At 42.6% G+C, this 16,467-nt stretch overlaps 1 protein-coding gene across 1 annotated transcript in view; it reads right to left on the bottom strand.

Moving 5' to 3' along the window:
- Positions 1 to 16,467, bottom strand: part of LOC118396460 (metabotropic glutamate receptor 8-like) — a 222,338-nt gene that overhangs the window by 47,235 nt on the left and 158,636 nt on the right. Inside the window, exons 4-6 of the mRNA XM_035790696.2 lie at positions 10,922 to 11,057; positions 9,422 to 9,576; positions 9,105 to 9,242 (exon numbers count right to left, since the gene is read on the bottom strand). Of these exons, the coding sequence (XP_035646589.1) occupies positions 9,105 to 9,242; positions 9,422 to 9,576; positions 10,922 to 11,057 (429 nt within the window). The remainder of the gene's footprint in view (positions 1 to 9,104; positions 9,243 to 9,421; positions 9,577 to 10,921; positions 11,058 to 16,467) is intronic.

Here is a 16,467-nt window from a genome sequence, read left to right as displayed (position 1 = left end):
TGCACATGTCTCTATTTGAATTACAGCAGCCTGCTACGAATGACGTGAAGGGAGGTGGGAGTTGATGTGTGTTTTTGTCTTTTTTTTTCTACATAGAAAATGTATACATTAGCAATTAACTATATATACAATTCAGGCATGATATTTGCATATCCTTGTCAGATCTCCTGTTTCTTGGCAAGGAGGAAGTAGCCCTAAGGAATTTTTCAGGATACTGGCAGGACACTTCTGGCCACTAATAAAAGTCCTCAGACTACCAGTGCCACTTATTTTCCACTCTTATCTGGGTTCATTGTTTTTATGACTGTATTCTGTCCAAGATGTTGAGATCTATTTCCTACAACCATCTGACTTTACTGAGTGCCTATACAAGGCCCATAAAAAATATAAATGTAAGGCTATTCATTCCAAAGCCTTCAAAGCCCTATCGTCCTGTCTAATCCAGTAAACGTAGACCAGTACTCTCCAACCCTGTTCCTGGAGAACTACTCTCCTGTAGGTTTTTACTCCAACCTCAGTTATAACTAATCTGATTCCGTTTATCAACCAGCTAATTATTAGAATCAGGTGCACTAGATTATTGTTGGGCTGAAAATCTACAGGTAGGATGTTAATGGCCAGTGTACAGTCGAAGCAAAAAGTTTGAGAATGACACAAATATTCATTTCCACAAAGTTTGTTGCTTCAGTGTCTTTAGATATTTTTTTCAGATGTTACTATGGAATACTGAAGTATAATTATAAGCATTTCATAAGTGTCAAAGGCTTTTATTGACAATTACATGAAGTTGATGCAAAGAGTCAATATTTGCAGTGTTGACCCTTCTTTTTCAAGACCTCTGCAATCCGCCCTGGCATTCTGTCAATTAACTTCTGGGCCACATCCTGACTTTGTGGGTTTTTGTTTGTCCACCTGCCTCTTGAGGATTGACCACAAGTTCTCAATGGGATTAAGGTCTGGGGAGTTTCCTGGCCATGGATCCAAAATATCGATGTTTTGTACCCCGAGCCACTTAGTTATCACGTTTGCCTTATGGCAAGTTGCTCCATCATCCTGGAAAAGGCATTGGTCATCACCGAACTGTTCCTGGATGGTTGGGAGAAGTTACCCTCGGAGGATGTGTTGGTACCATTCTTTATTCATGGATGTGTTCTTAGGTAAAATTGGGTGGGCTTACTCACCCCACTCCCTTGGCTGAGAAGCAACCCCACACATTAATTGTCTTTACTGTTGGCATGACACAGGACTGATGGTAGCGCTCACCTTGTCTTCTCCGGACAAGCTTTTTTCCGGATGCCCCAAACAATCGGAAAGGGGATTCATCAGAGAAAATTACTTTACCCCAGTCCTCAGCAGTCCAGTCCATGTACCTTTTGCAAAATATCAGTCTGTCACTGATGTTTTTCCTGGAGAGAAGTGGCTTCTTTGCTGCCCTTCTGGACACCAGGCAATCCTCGAAAAGTCTTTGCCTCACTGTACGTGCAGATGCACTCACACCTGCTTGCTGCCAATCCTGAGCAAGCTCTGTACTGGTGGTTCCCCGATCCCGCAGCTGAATCAACTTTAGGAGATGTTCCTGGTGCTTGCTGAACTTTCTTGGGCACCCTGAAGCCTTCTTCACAACAATTGAACCGCTCTCCTTCATGATGATCCGATAAATGGTTGATTTAGGTGCAATCTTACTGGCAGCAATATCCTTGCCTGTGAAGCCCTTTTTGTGCAAAGCAATGATGATGGCACGTATTTCCTTGCAAGTAACCATTGTTGACAGAGTAAGAACAAGGATTCCAAGCACCACCCTCCTTTTGAAGCTTTCAGTCTGTAATTCGAACTCAATCAGCATGACAGAGTGATCTCCAGCCTTGTCCTCATCAACACTCACACCTGTGTTAATGAGAGAGTCACTGACATGATGTCAGCTGGTCCTTTTGTGGCAGGGCTGAAATGCAGTGGAAATGTTTCTGGGGGATTCAGTTCATTTGCATGGCAAAGAGGGACTTTGAAATTAATCTGATCACTCTTCATAACATTCTGGAGTATATGCAAATTGCCATCATACAAACTGAGGCAGCAGTTTATTTGTGTCATTCTCAAAACTTTTGGCCACGACTGTATCGTAAGTCAGACCTATATTCTGTCCGACCCACACTATCTCTCCTAAGAGATTGGCTGGTGTTAGAAACCCTTCGCATCAATTCACTTCAGCTTCACCATTACTTTCAAAGGGGAATGTCAAGAGCAGGCCTTTGATACTATAACAAGCTTGGGAAGATGTCTGGCGGAAGATGTAACATATTGCCCTATAAGACTCTTTGAAGAAAATCCCTAATCAAAAGTGTACGTTCCAAAATGTTCCTGAGCGCTGTGCACTTAGCTTCCATCTCCAACCTCCAATAGAAGGTGACTCCTCCCCTGACTGTCACTCTGCTTTCAAATCAAGAAGCCAAGTCATTAGAGGGAAGAGAACCAGTAGACAAAAATGGAGGGAAAGGGCGACAGACTGGGTTTTTGTCAAGATTACGTTTGATCTGGATATGTTTGGAATCAAGCACACAAGAGTGCAAAGATGTGGCATCAATGGGCAGGACAAAATGTCTGCCAAGAGTAAGCTTTCATGTGACTCCAACCTCTTTCAGGGAATTTGTTCAGTATTTTGTATCTTTGCATGCTTGAAGGGGGCTCCCAGGTGGCACAGCGGTCTTAAGGCACTGCATATCAGTGCTAGAGGCGTCATTACAGACCCTGGTTCAATACCAGCCTGTATCACAACTGGCCGTGATTGGGAGTCCCATAGGGCGGTGCACAATTAACCCAGTGTCATCTGGGTTTGGATGTGGTAGGCCGTCAATTGTAAATAAGAATTTGTTCTTAACTGACTTGCCTGGTTAAATAAAATTTAAAAAGGGGAAGAGAACAGTAGCAACCTTTTTCGAAAGAGGATACAAATTGGCTACTTTTCTCGGCTGAGGTAAAGTGCATCAAAGCAGAAATCTGTAATAAAATATTTAGAATTAAGTCCAATTGACATCAGCCTGCTTTCTTTGTCTCCGGGCAGTCTGCATTGATTCTGATCCACATTGTTGGTTAAAGCTGCAATCGTACCAATCTTGCTCCGGTTTAGTTTTCTATTCTTACTGCCATTGTTCAAGGTTAGAATACATCAGAAACACATCAGAAAGTCATAACTGAAGGCATGAAGTGATTGTGCCGTAAATATTGAAAGCTCAGGGCATCTGTGGACAAGTCTGTCTGTTGCATAATAGGAAAGCGAAATTGAAATATGTGGACAAAAACAAGCTGTGGCCTAAAACAAGGGAAAATACTCCATCGCATTATTGAGTTACTGTATGTAATCCTTGATGAGCAAAACTTTTTTTTATAAAAAAAATAATAACAATACTGAGCTATATTGCATGCATACAATATGCATATATACCACTAACCACTATTAGCTCAATAATGACAAAGTTCAAAACCACTGGAACAGTGGTAAACTTGCCTGGTAGAGGTCACATGCGTAACTTGTCAGATGTTCTGGAGGCAAAGAAGGGCCACAGTTGGAGAATTACAGAAATTGGTTGAATCTTTGGGTCACCAAGTCTCTTAATCTACAATTACTGTTGACGCCACTTACATGCCAATAGGCTCTTTGGAAAGGTTGCGAGAAAAAAAACTTTAATGACAGTAACAAATGTAAATGCCTGGAGCTTGCTAACGGCATTAGTAATTGGATTGGAACCAGGTGCTATGCTCATATGAGAAAAAAATCACATCAAAATCCACAAATTGTTAATTGCCCAAAAATCAGCATTTTGCAATGGCCATCTCAGTCCCTGTACTTGAACCTCATTGAAAACCTGTGGTTTTGATTGAAGAGGGCAGTCCATAAGTGCAGACTGAAGGATATCAAGGACCTGGAAATATTCTGTATAGAGGAATGGCCTAAGAGACTTCCCAATGTGTTCTCCAATCTCATAAAACATTATAGAAAAAGGTTCAGTGTCGTTATCCTTGCAAGGGGAGGGTGCACAAAGTGACAACAATTATTTATACACATTTTTTAGAGAAACCAATTATATTACTTATTCAACAAAATTAGTATAATAAAACATAATTTTAACATTGTTTGGAGCTTAGCTCAGTATTTGTATGATTTATTTCATATGGTCTTTTTTTTTTGCTCATCTTTAACAATTTTGGATGTGACTGTAGTAGGTATACCAGTATCTATATCAATATTTAATTGAAACACTAGTTATTTTTTTCTTCAATTGTTCATTTTGACTAAGTGCCTATGTGCTTAGTTCTAATGAAATCACAAGTATGATGACATTAACAGTAGGGACAAAGATGAGGGGGAAAAAACAATCTGCAGTCATTACATGGATTTCCTTGCTTGGATGAGTGGTAGGAGTTATTGTATTGCTTTAAAAAACAATGAACACACACACTCATTTGGGGGTGGCAGGTAGCCTCGTGGTTAGAGCGTTGGACTAGTAACCGAAAGGTTGCAAGATCAAATCCCTGAGCTGATAAGATAAAAATCTGTTGTTCTGCCCCTGAACAAGGCAGTTAACCCACTGTTCCTAGGCCATCATTGAAAATAAGATTTTTTTCTTAACTGACTTGCCTAGTTAAACAAAGCTAAAAAAATAAAACTAAAATTAGAGATGGGAAATGAGGTGCTTAGAGCTACTGTACAGACTGTGAACATGTCTACAGCTCATCACCAGAGACGAATGCTGACAATATCACCAGCAGCGCACGGACAGCATGATGGAATGTAGACACCGTTCCCTCTGACCTTAGGCCATTGTGTCAATAAAGATATTTAATTATCCTGATTAATTACCATCAATGATCAAGGCCCTTCAAGACCATCCCCACAAAGCCATAGAGCATGTTCAAATGTTTCCTTCCCTCAAGTGACTCTCTCTCTCCGTCTCCCCCTCTCTGTCTCTCCCTCTCTCGCTACCCCCCCTCACTCTCTCTTTCAGACTAATACATGAAAATCAATAGGACCACAAAAGGGTGTTTACCCCTTATTTACTGTGATTTATGGACCAAAATGCCCACATAGCCTGAAGACAAAAAAATGTAACAAAACACTAGAAAGAATAAGGAACACAATACGGTAAGGGTTCATTGGAAATCATTATCACGGAATACAATTCACTACCATTTTGCCTGAGGATGAGGATGAGGATGAGATTGATGCTGGCCCCGGAGTTCTGTCAAGAAATAACAAAAAATGACAGTTTGTAATATGAAGTGACAGCTATTTAATTGCGTGAAAACCTCCATTTAATATATGACGTGTCAAAACCAGAGAGCATTTGCACCATAGAGCTGAAGTATATCCCTTTCGATATTGAGTTCCTTTTGATTCCCTCTCCTCCGCTACTAAAGATAAGTGCTCACATAGTATTCAATGTTATCATCACCGCAAGATACTGAAAAACTGAGCAACAGAGAACTAAATGAGGAGTTTGCGACGCAGAGCAATTATAATTTAACAGAGCACTTAACACGCCTGACCTACTTGACACACAGACACACTTTCAAAGAACAAAACAATTGATTTGAGTTGTTGAAGTGACCCACTAGTTCTGCATTATATCACATTGCAGTGGATCGTGTACCACTGCTTGGTGCATAAGTGTCTGTTGATCCTATGACTCTTTCCGTTTCCCAGTGGAGAACAGCTTTTGTACCATGACTTCTATGGCTTCAGTTCTGTATTTGTTGCTTCAAGGTAGGAGAAACTATAGAGCTGTTCCACCAGTGATGTTGAGTGTGTGTTTGTGACTGAACATTCTGCCTTGGGGTATCTGGACAAGCCTTTGTTTCCTGGTGGGCAATTGAGGCTGGAAGTGGGTGGTGGCCAGGCGGGTTTCCCAACTTAATAGTGAAGAGGAAACACTGCAGGGTAAGAACTACATAAGAAGCAAGTGGATACATCTGTGATTGTATAATGGCACTTTGCACTGCAGTATGACTAAACCTTTGCCTCACATAGGATGTAATGAGAGAAGAGAGCATAGCTGTGACGCAACGCTAAATCAAACATCATTGACATTTCACAGGATACAGTATCTGATGGTAATGTCTGAGAGCACTTCCTGTATGCCAACGAAGGTGCATCCATTTCACGGTTTCCCGTTTACTCCGTCTATGTGATGACACACAAGTCTGTGCATACATATGCTTACATAGACAGATACACATACACATACACACACACACTGTAAGTATACACGCAAATGTTCATATACAGTACCAGTCAAAAGTTTGGACACACCTACTCAATCCAGGGCTTTTCTTTCTTTTTACTATTTTCTACATTGTGGAATAATAGTGAAGACATCAAAACTATGAAATAACACATATGGAATCATGTAGTAACCAATAAAGTGTTAAACAAATCTGTCACACCCTGATCTGTTTCACCTGTCCTTGTGATTGTCTTCACCCCCCTCCAGGTGTCACCCATCTTCCCCATTACCTCCAATGTATTTATACCTGTGTTCTCTGTTTGTCTGTTGCCAGTTCGTCCTGTCTTGCCAAGTCAATCAGCATTTTTCCAAGCTCCTGTTTTTCCTAGTCTATCTTTTCTAGTCCTCCCGGTTCTGACCTTTTGCCTGCCCTGACATCAAGCCCGCCTGCCTGACCATTCTGCATAGGCCTGACCTCGAGCCTGCCTGACCATTCTGCCTAGGCCTGACCTCGAGCCTGCCTGACCATTCTGCCTAGGCCTGACCTCGAGCCTACCTGACCATTCTGCCTAGGCCTGACCTCGAGCCTGCCTGACCATTCTGCCTAGACCTGACCTCGAGCCTGCCTGACCATTCTGCCTAGGCCTGACCTCGAGCCTGCCTGACCATTCTGCCTAGGCCTGACCTCGAGCCTGCCTGCCACCCTGTACTGTTCGGACTCTGACCTGGTTATGAACTCTTGCCTGTCTTCGACCTGCCTCTTGCCTGCCCCTCGTTGTTCAATAAATATCAGAGACTCTAACCATCTGCCTCCCGTGTCTGCATCTGGGTCTCGCCTTGTGTCTTTATAAAATCAAAATATATTTACAATTTGAGATTCTGCAAAGTAGCCACCCTTTGCCTTGATGGCAGCTTTGCACACTCTTGGCATATTTTGACTGGTACTGTATGTCTGCACCAAACACCTGGTTCTAAACACAAAATGCATTCTTCAGCATGTCAGCACTTTTCCTTTTCTTTATAGGTTTAAGAGAGGGATGGGGATATTGTGTGATATTGCAATGGCCACAAACAAAAAAATAAGCACACACACGTGCACACACACACACACACACACGCACAAACACACATATGGACAATGATCAGAGGTGGTGCTGATTCAGCCGTTTGTCTTGTTGCATGACTACTCTGCAGACAGCGACAGCTCCAGATAAAAGATGCCCATGCAGCTCCTCTCCTCACGGCACTAAAACTCAATCTCGAGTTGCTAATAAAATTTACTCAAGCTGCTCCCCTCGCTCCCACACCAGGGAAAGAATAGAGTGAAAAAGCCCGGAGTGCTTTTGACAGGGGCAAACAGATTTCAAACCGTCTACCTTGCTCAGGCAAAATTACATGAGCTTTATAATGGAGGGAGATACGAACATGGGGGTATTTTTGGAAAGCTGAGATTGGTGTTTCTTTTTTCTTCTCCCCTCGGTCCTGTTGCTGCCTGGCTACTCTCACCGTGCGTTTACCAAATCCTGTTTGGTGTGTCTGCCAGGTCTCCAAAGGATTTGTCCCAAAGTGCCTGTGTTCCAGAAAAACTCCTCAAAATCATCAAGGATTACATTTTTTTTCGCCCACACAGTGGGGACATTGTCGTCAGCACAATGCAACTCTCAGTAGACAAGCGCTGTATATGCTAAGCTTAGTGATGTGGAATTCATTTTGGAACACCCTCGGGCTGATCTGGCTGTCTCCCTCGGTCGGCTTAAGTGCAAGACCTTTTTATAATTTTCTGCACACAATAGTTAGTATGTGCCACTCGCTTTCGCTGGATCATGGCGCATCCGCTTTGTTAATGACAGAATCCACTGCCTTTTTTTGTCACGCTGTCGTGATTTGATGCCTTCCCTACTGAGTTAAAAAAGAAGAAGATAATAATCAGGCGATCTGGCTGTGTTGTTAACAGACGAATCTATCAGCACTGCAGCGTTGTGTGCATCCTATTGCAGATAAGGAGAGAGGGGAGGGGGGGGCGCGAGTGAGAGAGAGAGAGAGAGCACGGCGACAACAGCTCCATAATTATTCTCATTATTTCAAGTCACCGTGTCAGAACAATAAGTGTCGTCTGGGATATGGGCGACGGACAGCCGTCTGCCTCTGCATATCCCCAGTCACGAAAAAAAGCTCAAACACAGAAACATAATGAATTCAAGCACTATGTAAAGTTTCCCTGCACACACACACTCAAAGAAACACATTTACACAGAATGTGTGGATCCGATGCCTTTGTCTCCAGAGGTCTTTAACACAAACACATGCATCCACATCTTCAGACATACAGCATGTCTCTGCAAAATGGCTGCTTGCGCCTGGGAGAGTTACTGTACATTCGCAGAGTGCTACATACGGATGTTTCCCATTTCAAGCTAGAGCAAACCCCTTCCACTACATATTCCCAGAGATATTGAAAGTGAAAATTCCAGTGGAATGAAATTACAGTGCCCTAACTGGCTGGAACAGAGCTTATGGAATGGCATCAAACACATGGGAACCATTCCGCTCTGGCCATTACCATGAGCCCGTCCTTCCCAAGTAAGGTACCACAAACCTCCTGTGCCATCCATCCATCACCTCTTGGCTACCAAAAGCATGGCATTGATTGGCTGGGGTGTGAGATGGTCCAGACTATCATGGTTAGGGTCTGTATAGCATTGGGATGAATATACACCCCAGCAACAGACTATTGCCTCTCTGTTGTTCACTGTCTAATCTCTGCAGTGCACTGTTTAAACAGTCAGGTTTGCACTGAGGGAACGCACAGACCTCTGCCGGAGGGTACTTCCTCTTCCTCGTCCCCAGATAATGCTCTTCCCTCAGTGCTTCAGAAAGAACATGCTGTACCTGTGCATTTCTTGGGGCTCCCAGGTCGCTTGCCATGCATCCCTAACTTGCACGCAAAGTTTTCTTCCCAAAATTCCGCGAACCACACGTTCCTTCTGTTGTTGGAGAGGGAGCGACTCCGGAAGTAACGGTCGAAGGCTGAGATAAGGATGAAAATTGAGGAGAACAATAAAAACAGACACAAAATAAACTTATTTCAGCCTGAACATCCAATAACACAAAAGTGTTGTACATCTCACAGTGCTTCAAACACATGCATTATTTCCCATTGTTTGCTGAGTAGGGTCAATAAGGCTCAGTGTTTCCTGTTCTCTCACCGTCCACGGAGGCTCTCTTGGGGAGGATGGTGATGGCCCCCTCTGCCACTCTCTCCTGCTGGACCACAGGGGAGATCTTGGACCCCCAGCTGTCTGAGCCAACCCAAAGGAAGTGACCAGTCTCGTTGTTGCGTTTGGCCGCGTCCAGGATACGCCTGTGAGAAGAAGACAAAGTTGTTTCATTCCGAATCAATGAATTTCGATTCACTGAATTTAAATTAACTTAATTCCGATTCACTTCTTGTATATGTTCGACCCCAACCGCAACATCATCCAACAGCATACCACCCTGCATCCCACCACTGGCTTGCCACTGATGCTAAGTAGGGTCGGTCCTGGATGGGAGACCAGATGCTGCTGGAAGTGTTGTGGAGAGCCAGTAGGAGGCACTCTTTCCTCTCGTCTATAAAAAGATCCCAATTCCCCAGGGCGGTGATTGGGGATATTTCCCTGTGTAGGGTACCGTCTTTTTGATGAGAATTAAAGGGGTGTCCTGACTATCTGTGGTCACTAAAAGATCCCATGCCACTTAGCGTAAGAGTAGGGGTGTTAACCCTTTTTCCTGACTAAATTGCCAATCTGGCCCTCATACTGTACCATCATGGCCACCTAATCGTCCCCAGCTTCCAATCGGCTCATTCATCCCCCCTCCTCTCCCCTATAACTTTTCCCTAGGTCATGGCTGTAAATGAAAATGTGGTATAAAATAATGATGGTTAAATTAAATAATTAAATAAATTAAATAATGGCTATATAATGGTTCAATTAAAAAATATATATATATACAATTATAAAGAGAGAGGGAAAGATATTCAACTGTCATTGTCCAAACTGAGATACGTATCCAATATCTCCAACGATCCAGCTAAGCTTTGCTAACCTGATGGCTTCCATATAGCTATTTAAAGAAATTGGTAAATGTGGAAGGAAACCATATTACAGTTTTTATTCCTGCAAAGCCACCCTCACCAGACGTTCTCAACTCCTCCTCAGTTCAACCTCAGGGAGATCCGGTCTAATATAACCATTTTAAGAAAGATCTGTGGCTCTACCCAGTCCTCTGGAGTTTGGGAAACTGAGTTTACTTATTACCCTCAGGTGCTGAGCTTTCGGTTGAGGAGCATTAGAAATATCGTTTTTTTCTCCATCTTTCGAGTTGCAGGTGTTCAGTTGAGACAGCTTTCATTCGAGTTCTAGTATTCAAATGTGCAGATGATCATTGCCACTTAATTCAATCTTATTCAGATCAAGGCGAGATAACCAGAGTTCTTTATGTGCTGAAAGGAACTGCAATACAATGCACTCCACCACATAGACAGGCCGTCTTACCTATAGTGTCCCGGAGTTAATCGGAACATTGTTATCTCAATCCACAGTGAAGGGTTTGTGGATTAATTGATGGAGGATAAAACACTGTTTTTAACTTGATGGTGACTAGAGTGCACTGACTGAAGGAGTGCACTGACTGTGTGTGTGTGTGTGAGAGACAGAGACACACACCTAATGTCGTCCTCATTGGCAAACATGATGACGGCTCGGGCGTTGGAGGTCTCAAGCAATCGCAGAATAAGCTTGTCAAACTCCCCCGGCTTGGGCTCCCTGGGGATCTTCAGAGACTGGGCAATGCACACACCACCTGTGGGGAGAGGAGGAGGGAGGGAATTAGAGAGAGGAGAGATGGACAAAGGGAAGGGATGAAGGAGAGAAGGAAGTGGAATGGTGGACGGGGAGGGGTAAAAGAGAGAGCAGTAGAGGTATGGAGGGAGGGGGTGAGAGAAGGGGTTGAAGGCGTAGAGAGGGAAAGATGGTGAGAAAGAGAGAGGGGGAAGATAGAGGGTTGAAAAGAAAGAGAAGTGGAGGGGTTGCAAGAGAGGTAGTGAGGAGGGCGATGTGAGGGAAGAGTGTGAAAGAGAGGAATGGAGGGGTGGAGATACGTAGGAGCAAGAGAGAGATATGAGTGAAGATGGGAATGTGTTGAGGAGAGCAAGACAGAGAGCCAAAAAGAGTGGATGAGAGAGAGGTGAGGTAGATAAGAGAAGAAGGTGGGAATGAGAGAGCAAGTAGAGGGGGAGAGGAAATGAAAGTGAAGATGAGGACGTACAAGATGAAGGAGAGATGAGGGATGGATTTGAGGAGGAGAGAGTACAGAGTGGATAAGAAGAAAATGGAGGAGAGAAAATAGACAGGGAAAGACAGTGAAGGGTCATGGCAGAGAGAACAGGTATAGAGAGAGATGGAGGAAGGGAGGGAGACAGTGGGAGAGAAACAGACCATCACTATCGGATTCATTCATGTGGACAGTAGCAGAATACAGATGAGGGAGCCAGAGAAATCCTTCCTTCCATCCGTCCAGTCCCTCCACTCTTGAGTGTGAGAACTGCATTACATTTCAGATGATATCAAATTGTATCACTTGGTTTTAGGTGTTTAAAAAACATTAGGTGGTGCCTGACAGACTGTATTATCGACTTATGTGCTTAGCTTGATTTGTTTGCACTCAAAAACCTCTGCCAGATGTGACGAATCCATCACAGGGAATATAAATAAACAGCACTTGATAAGGCGCGTCGGTGCATCAACAGGAGAAGTCCTCCCTCTTAAATTGGGTCCATAATAACCTTCCATAATTTTCAGACTTCTCTATTATATCATTAGGCTCTCTGCTCTGACTTAAGCGATGATCTCCCCTTGGAATCCAATCTCTTGTTACGGTCCGTCTGCAACAGTTCCATCTCTTTGTGTCTCTTCCAGCTCCATCAGGGGAGCCATCTCGCCACATTACTGTCCCAAACACAACTAGTTATTAACCCTAAATTGATACCTTTTTAAGGGTAATGGCCAATCTGCTTCCCCTGGTGTTCCCAACCTCCAAATTATTATGCTTAGCTGTTGTCATCTATATCATTGTTGGGTGTAATTAAGGGAGTTTGGGGGATGTTCGTGTGCGTCACTTCTCTGAGGGGCGCCATGATGGGATGTTGTCTGAAGGAAATCGCTGATAAAACTTCAAAATGAATGCGCCATAATCTAGTAAACACTTCTGAAAGTTTAATTAAATGTATGACTAAATGTTGTCTCGAAGGGTACAGTAAACAAGGTTTAGAGCTAGCTGTTTCGTGACTTGCTGTGACCTTCCACCCTCAGCCACCTGCCAGCACGCCATGCAGAGGGAACATTGTACACACATTAATCTATCGCTATCGCCTAGAAGGCTTGTTTTTCTTTGGAGGCCAAGAAGGAGCTGGTACGATGTACATTACTGGCGCTTTTAGATTTTAGTGATGTTATATATATGCAGGCCTCAGCCACTACCCTGAGAGCACTTGATTCAGTGTATCATGCAGCCCTCAGGTTCATTACAATCAAACACGTCTAACACATCCTTGTGATCTCTACAGCGCTGTTGGCTGGTCGTCATTGACCTTGTGTAGGCTTAAACACTGGTATACACTGATTTATAAGGCCATATTGGGTAAAATGCCATTTTATCTCTGTTCTTTTTCTATTCAGGTTGGTAAATAAATATCAATTATGGTCCCATTCTGATTTGCTTCTAACAGAACCAAACATTAGAACAGGTCATGGTAGAAATAGGTTTAGTTACTTGGCTCCGTGGTCCTGGAATTCTCTCCTGAACATTTTTAAATCTGATGATCTAGTTTCGTTGGTGGAGTTTAAACACTTGATCGATGTACATATCATAGAAGAGTGTAACTGTCTTTAGGACGGCGGCTTTTAGTCAAGCCTTTCGAGTTTTTAACGTAATGTGTAATTGTTGTACTGTATGCGTGTTTATTGTTTTGTTTAACGTTGTGTTGGTGTATGTAAGTTGTTTTGTCTGAAACGCTGTTTCCCCCTGCTGCTATTGGACCAGGTCTCTCTTGGAAAAGAGATGTTATCTCAATGAGGAAAAACCTGTATCAATTAAGGTCAAATAAAAAATACAAAAAAGGGCTGTCAGAAAATCACCAGCCTTTTACACCGTGGATTTATGAAACCTCTCACCAAATCTGTTCTGCTATGTTGCCATTTCCACTATATAGCCTTTCAAGTTGAAATACCATAGGACTCCCCAGTTAGAGTGCTCAGAGTAGATCTCCATCAAATCCATTTCAAGTACGGTGTACCTGTTCATGAAACGACACTCCTTTTAGCTTCAATATTTCCATTTGTATCTGTAACCTGTATTCAATCTTCCATGCATGTTTTTATGTCAATGTCTTCAAATATCTATCTTGCAGGGTGGGAGTAGCATCTGTGTGTGAACACCCACTAAATCAAAAATCAATTCCAATTCCCAATTTGATTAATTGTTATCTAATGAATGGACAGATTCCCCATGTCACTACATAGTCATTAAACCACTACATGATCGTGCCTCGCTCAGCGCTGCAAAGTGGGAAAAGGTCTTTTGCCTGATTAATATAAAATATTGATTACAATTTGTATGAAATAATTGGTCATTCATTACTTACATCACCTATTACAGCCTTGTGAAAACCACACGGCGAGGGGGTTGCCTCTAATGATGGCATGAAAATGTAGGAGTGTACCGGCTCTGTGTTAAGGAGAGTCTGATTCTCACAGTGTAATGTGTTCCTTTTGTAAGCCACCTATCCTCATGAAATATGAATGAAGGCTGCCGAGCTCGGCTAGTAGCAGTGGCTATCAGGGGATATCGCAGTACCCGGGCACTGCAGGAATCAGGACTCATTGCAGCCAATTGGGACTTGATGTGGAATATCAAATTATAGGGGGGAGGTGACAATATCAAGCCAGGCAGGGATTTCATGTGTTAATATCCCGTGTTCTGCTAACAAGTCTGTTCTGTATGGAATACGGCACGCCATACCCATGTTACGGTGTTGTATAATTTTGATAAAGGTTGGAAAATCAAGCGATTTGCACACTGTTGTTGCTCATTAGGGGTAAAGGGGTTTGCAGCACTACAGGGAACATTATTATTCTGGTGGTATGAAATTGACATTCCTTCATGTAACAATACTATTTATATGTCGCTTGAAGATATTTCCTCAAGAAACAACACTTGTGTGTTGTTTTTCACTGGGATCAAATTAATTCAGGCAGTATTATATGTTAAAGTGAAAAGGTGTTGTGCTGATACTGCTAATAACACCACTACGAATAAATATCATCAGAAAACCTCCAGTTTTCACTTTGTCAAGTGACAATAAAACCATGTAACCTATTGACATTATAGTAGTTACACGATGTACAGCTGAAGTCAGAAGTTTACAGACACTTAGGTTGGAGTCATTAAAACTCATTTTTCAACCACTCAACAAATGTCTTGTTAACAAACTAAAGTTTTGGCAAGTCTGTTAGGACATCTACTTGTGCATGACACAAGTAATTTTTCCAACTATGGTTTACAGACAGATTATTTCACTTATAATTCACTGTATCACAATTCCAGTGGGTCAGAATTTTACATACACTAAGTTGACTGTGCCCACAGCTTGGAAAATTCCTGAAAATAATGTCATTGCTTTAGAAGCTTCAGATAGGCTAATTGACATAATTTGAGTCATTTGGAGGTGTACCTGTGGAGGTATTTCAAGGCCTACCTTCAAACTCAGTGCTTCTTTGCTTGACATCATGAGAAATTCAAAAGAATTCAGCTAAGACCTCCACAAGTCTTGTTCATCCTTTGGAGCAATTTCCAAATGCCTGAAGGTACCACATTCATCAAACAATAGTACGCAAGTATAAACACCATGGGTCCACGCAGCCGTTATACCGCTCAGGAAGGAGACGCGTTCTGTCTCCTAGAGATGAATATTTGGTGCGAAGAGTAAAAATCAATCCCAGAACAACAGCAAAAGACCTTGTGAAGATGCTGGAATAAACAGGTATAAAGGTTTCTATATCCACAGTAAAACGTGTCCTATATCAACATAACCTGAAAGGCCACTCAGCAAGGAAGAAGCCACTGCTCCAAAACCGCCATAAAAAAAAGCCAGACTATGATTTGCATCTGCACATAGGGACAAAGATTGTAATGTTGGAGAAATGTCCTCTGGTCTGATGAAAGAAAAATATAATTGTTTGGCTATAATGGCCATCGTTATGTTTGGAGGAAAAAGGGGGAGGCTTGCAAGCTGAAGAATGGCTAAGGACAAAAAATGGCTTAAGGACAACAAAGTCAAGGTATTGGAGTGGCCATCACAAAGCCCTGACCTCAGTCCTATAACAAAACTGTGAGCAGAACTGAAAAAGTGTGTGCGAGCAAGGAGGCCTACAAATCTGACTCAGTACCACCAGCTCTGTCAGGAGGAATGGGCCAAAATTCACCCAACTTTTTGTGGGAAGCTTGTGGAAGGCTCTCCGAAACATTTGACCCACGTTAACCAATTTAAAGGCAATGCTACCAAATACTAATTGAGTGTATGTAAACCTTTGACCCACTGGGAATATGATGAAAGAAATAAAAGCTGAAATAAATCACTCTCTACTATTATTCGGAAATTTCACGTTCTTAAAATAAAGTGGTGATCATAACTGACCTAAAACAGGTCCTTTTTACTAGGATTAAATGTCAGGAATTGTGAAAAACTGAGTTTAAATGTATTTGGCTAAGGTGTATGTAAACTTCCAACTTCAACTGTAGTTACAGATAGGTTGGTGCAATAGCAGTGTACGTAGTTATGTATTCTCTGTACACCACAGGAGGTTGGTGGCACCTTAATAGGGGAGGACGGGCTCGTGGTAATGGCTGGAGCCGAATCAGTAGAATGGTATCAAATACATCAAACACATGGTTTTCATGTGTTTGACGACATTTCATTCGCTCCGTTCCTGCCATTATTATGAGGCGTGCTCCCCTCAGCAGCCACCTGTGCTGTAAACCTTTACACTTGCATCACAGTATATCAGACTTTTTTCTGCAAAGAAAAACACAAAGCAACATGGGTACTTCACCGACCTCTGCACAATTGACATTTCGTCTTCATTCTTTACAGAAAGAGCATTTTACAACCCAGTAGCGTAACTGCTAAGTCTTGCTCCTTGTCTCTTAACCCACA

Source organism: Oncorhynchus keta, chromosome 17 (genome assembly GCF_023373465.1).
Source record: "Oncorhynchus keta strain PuntledgeMale-10-30-2019 chromosome 17, Oket_V2, whole genome shotgun sequence".
NCBI lineage: Eukaryota > Metazoa > Chordata > Actinopteri > Salmoniformes > Salmonidae > Oncorhynchus > Oncorhynchus keta.
Note: the sequence above shows the minus strand (reverse complement) of the source record. Positions and strands in the feature narration are given on the sequence as shown.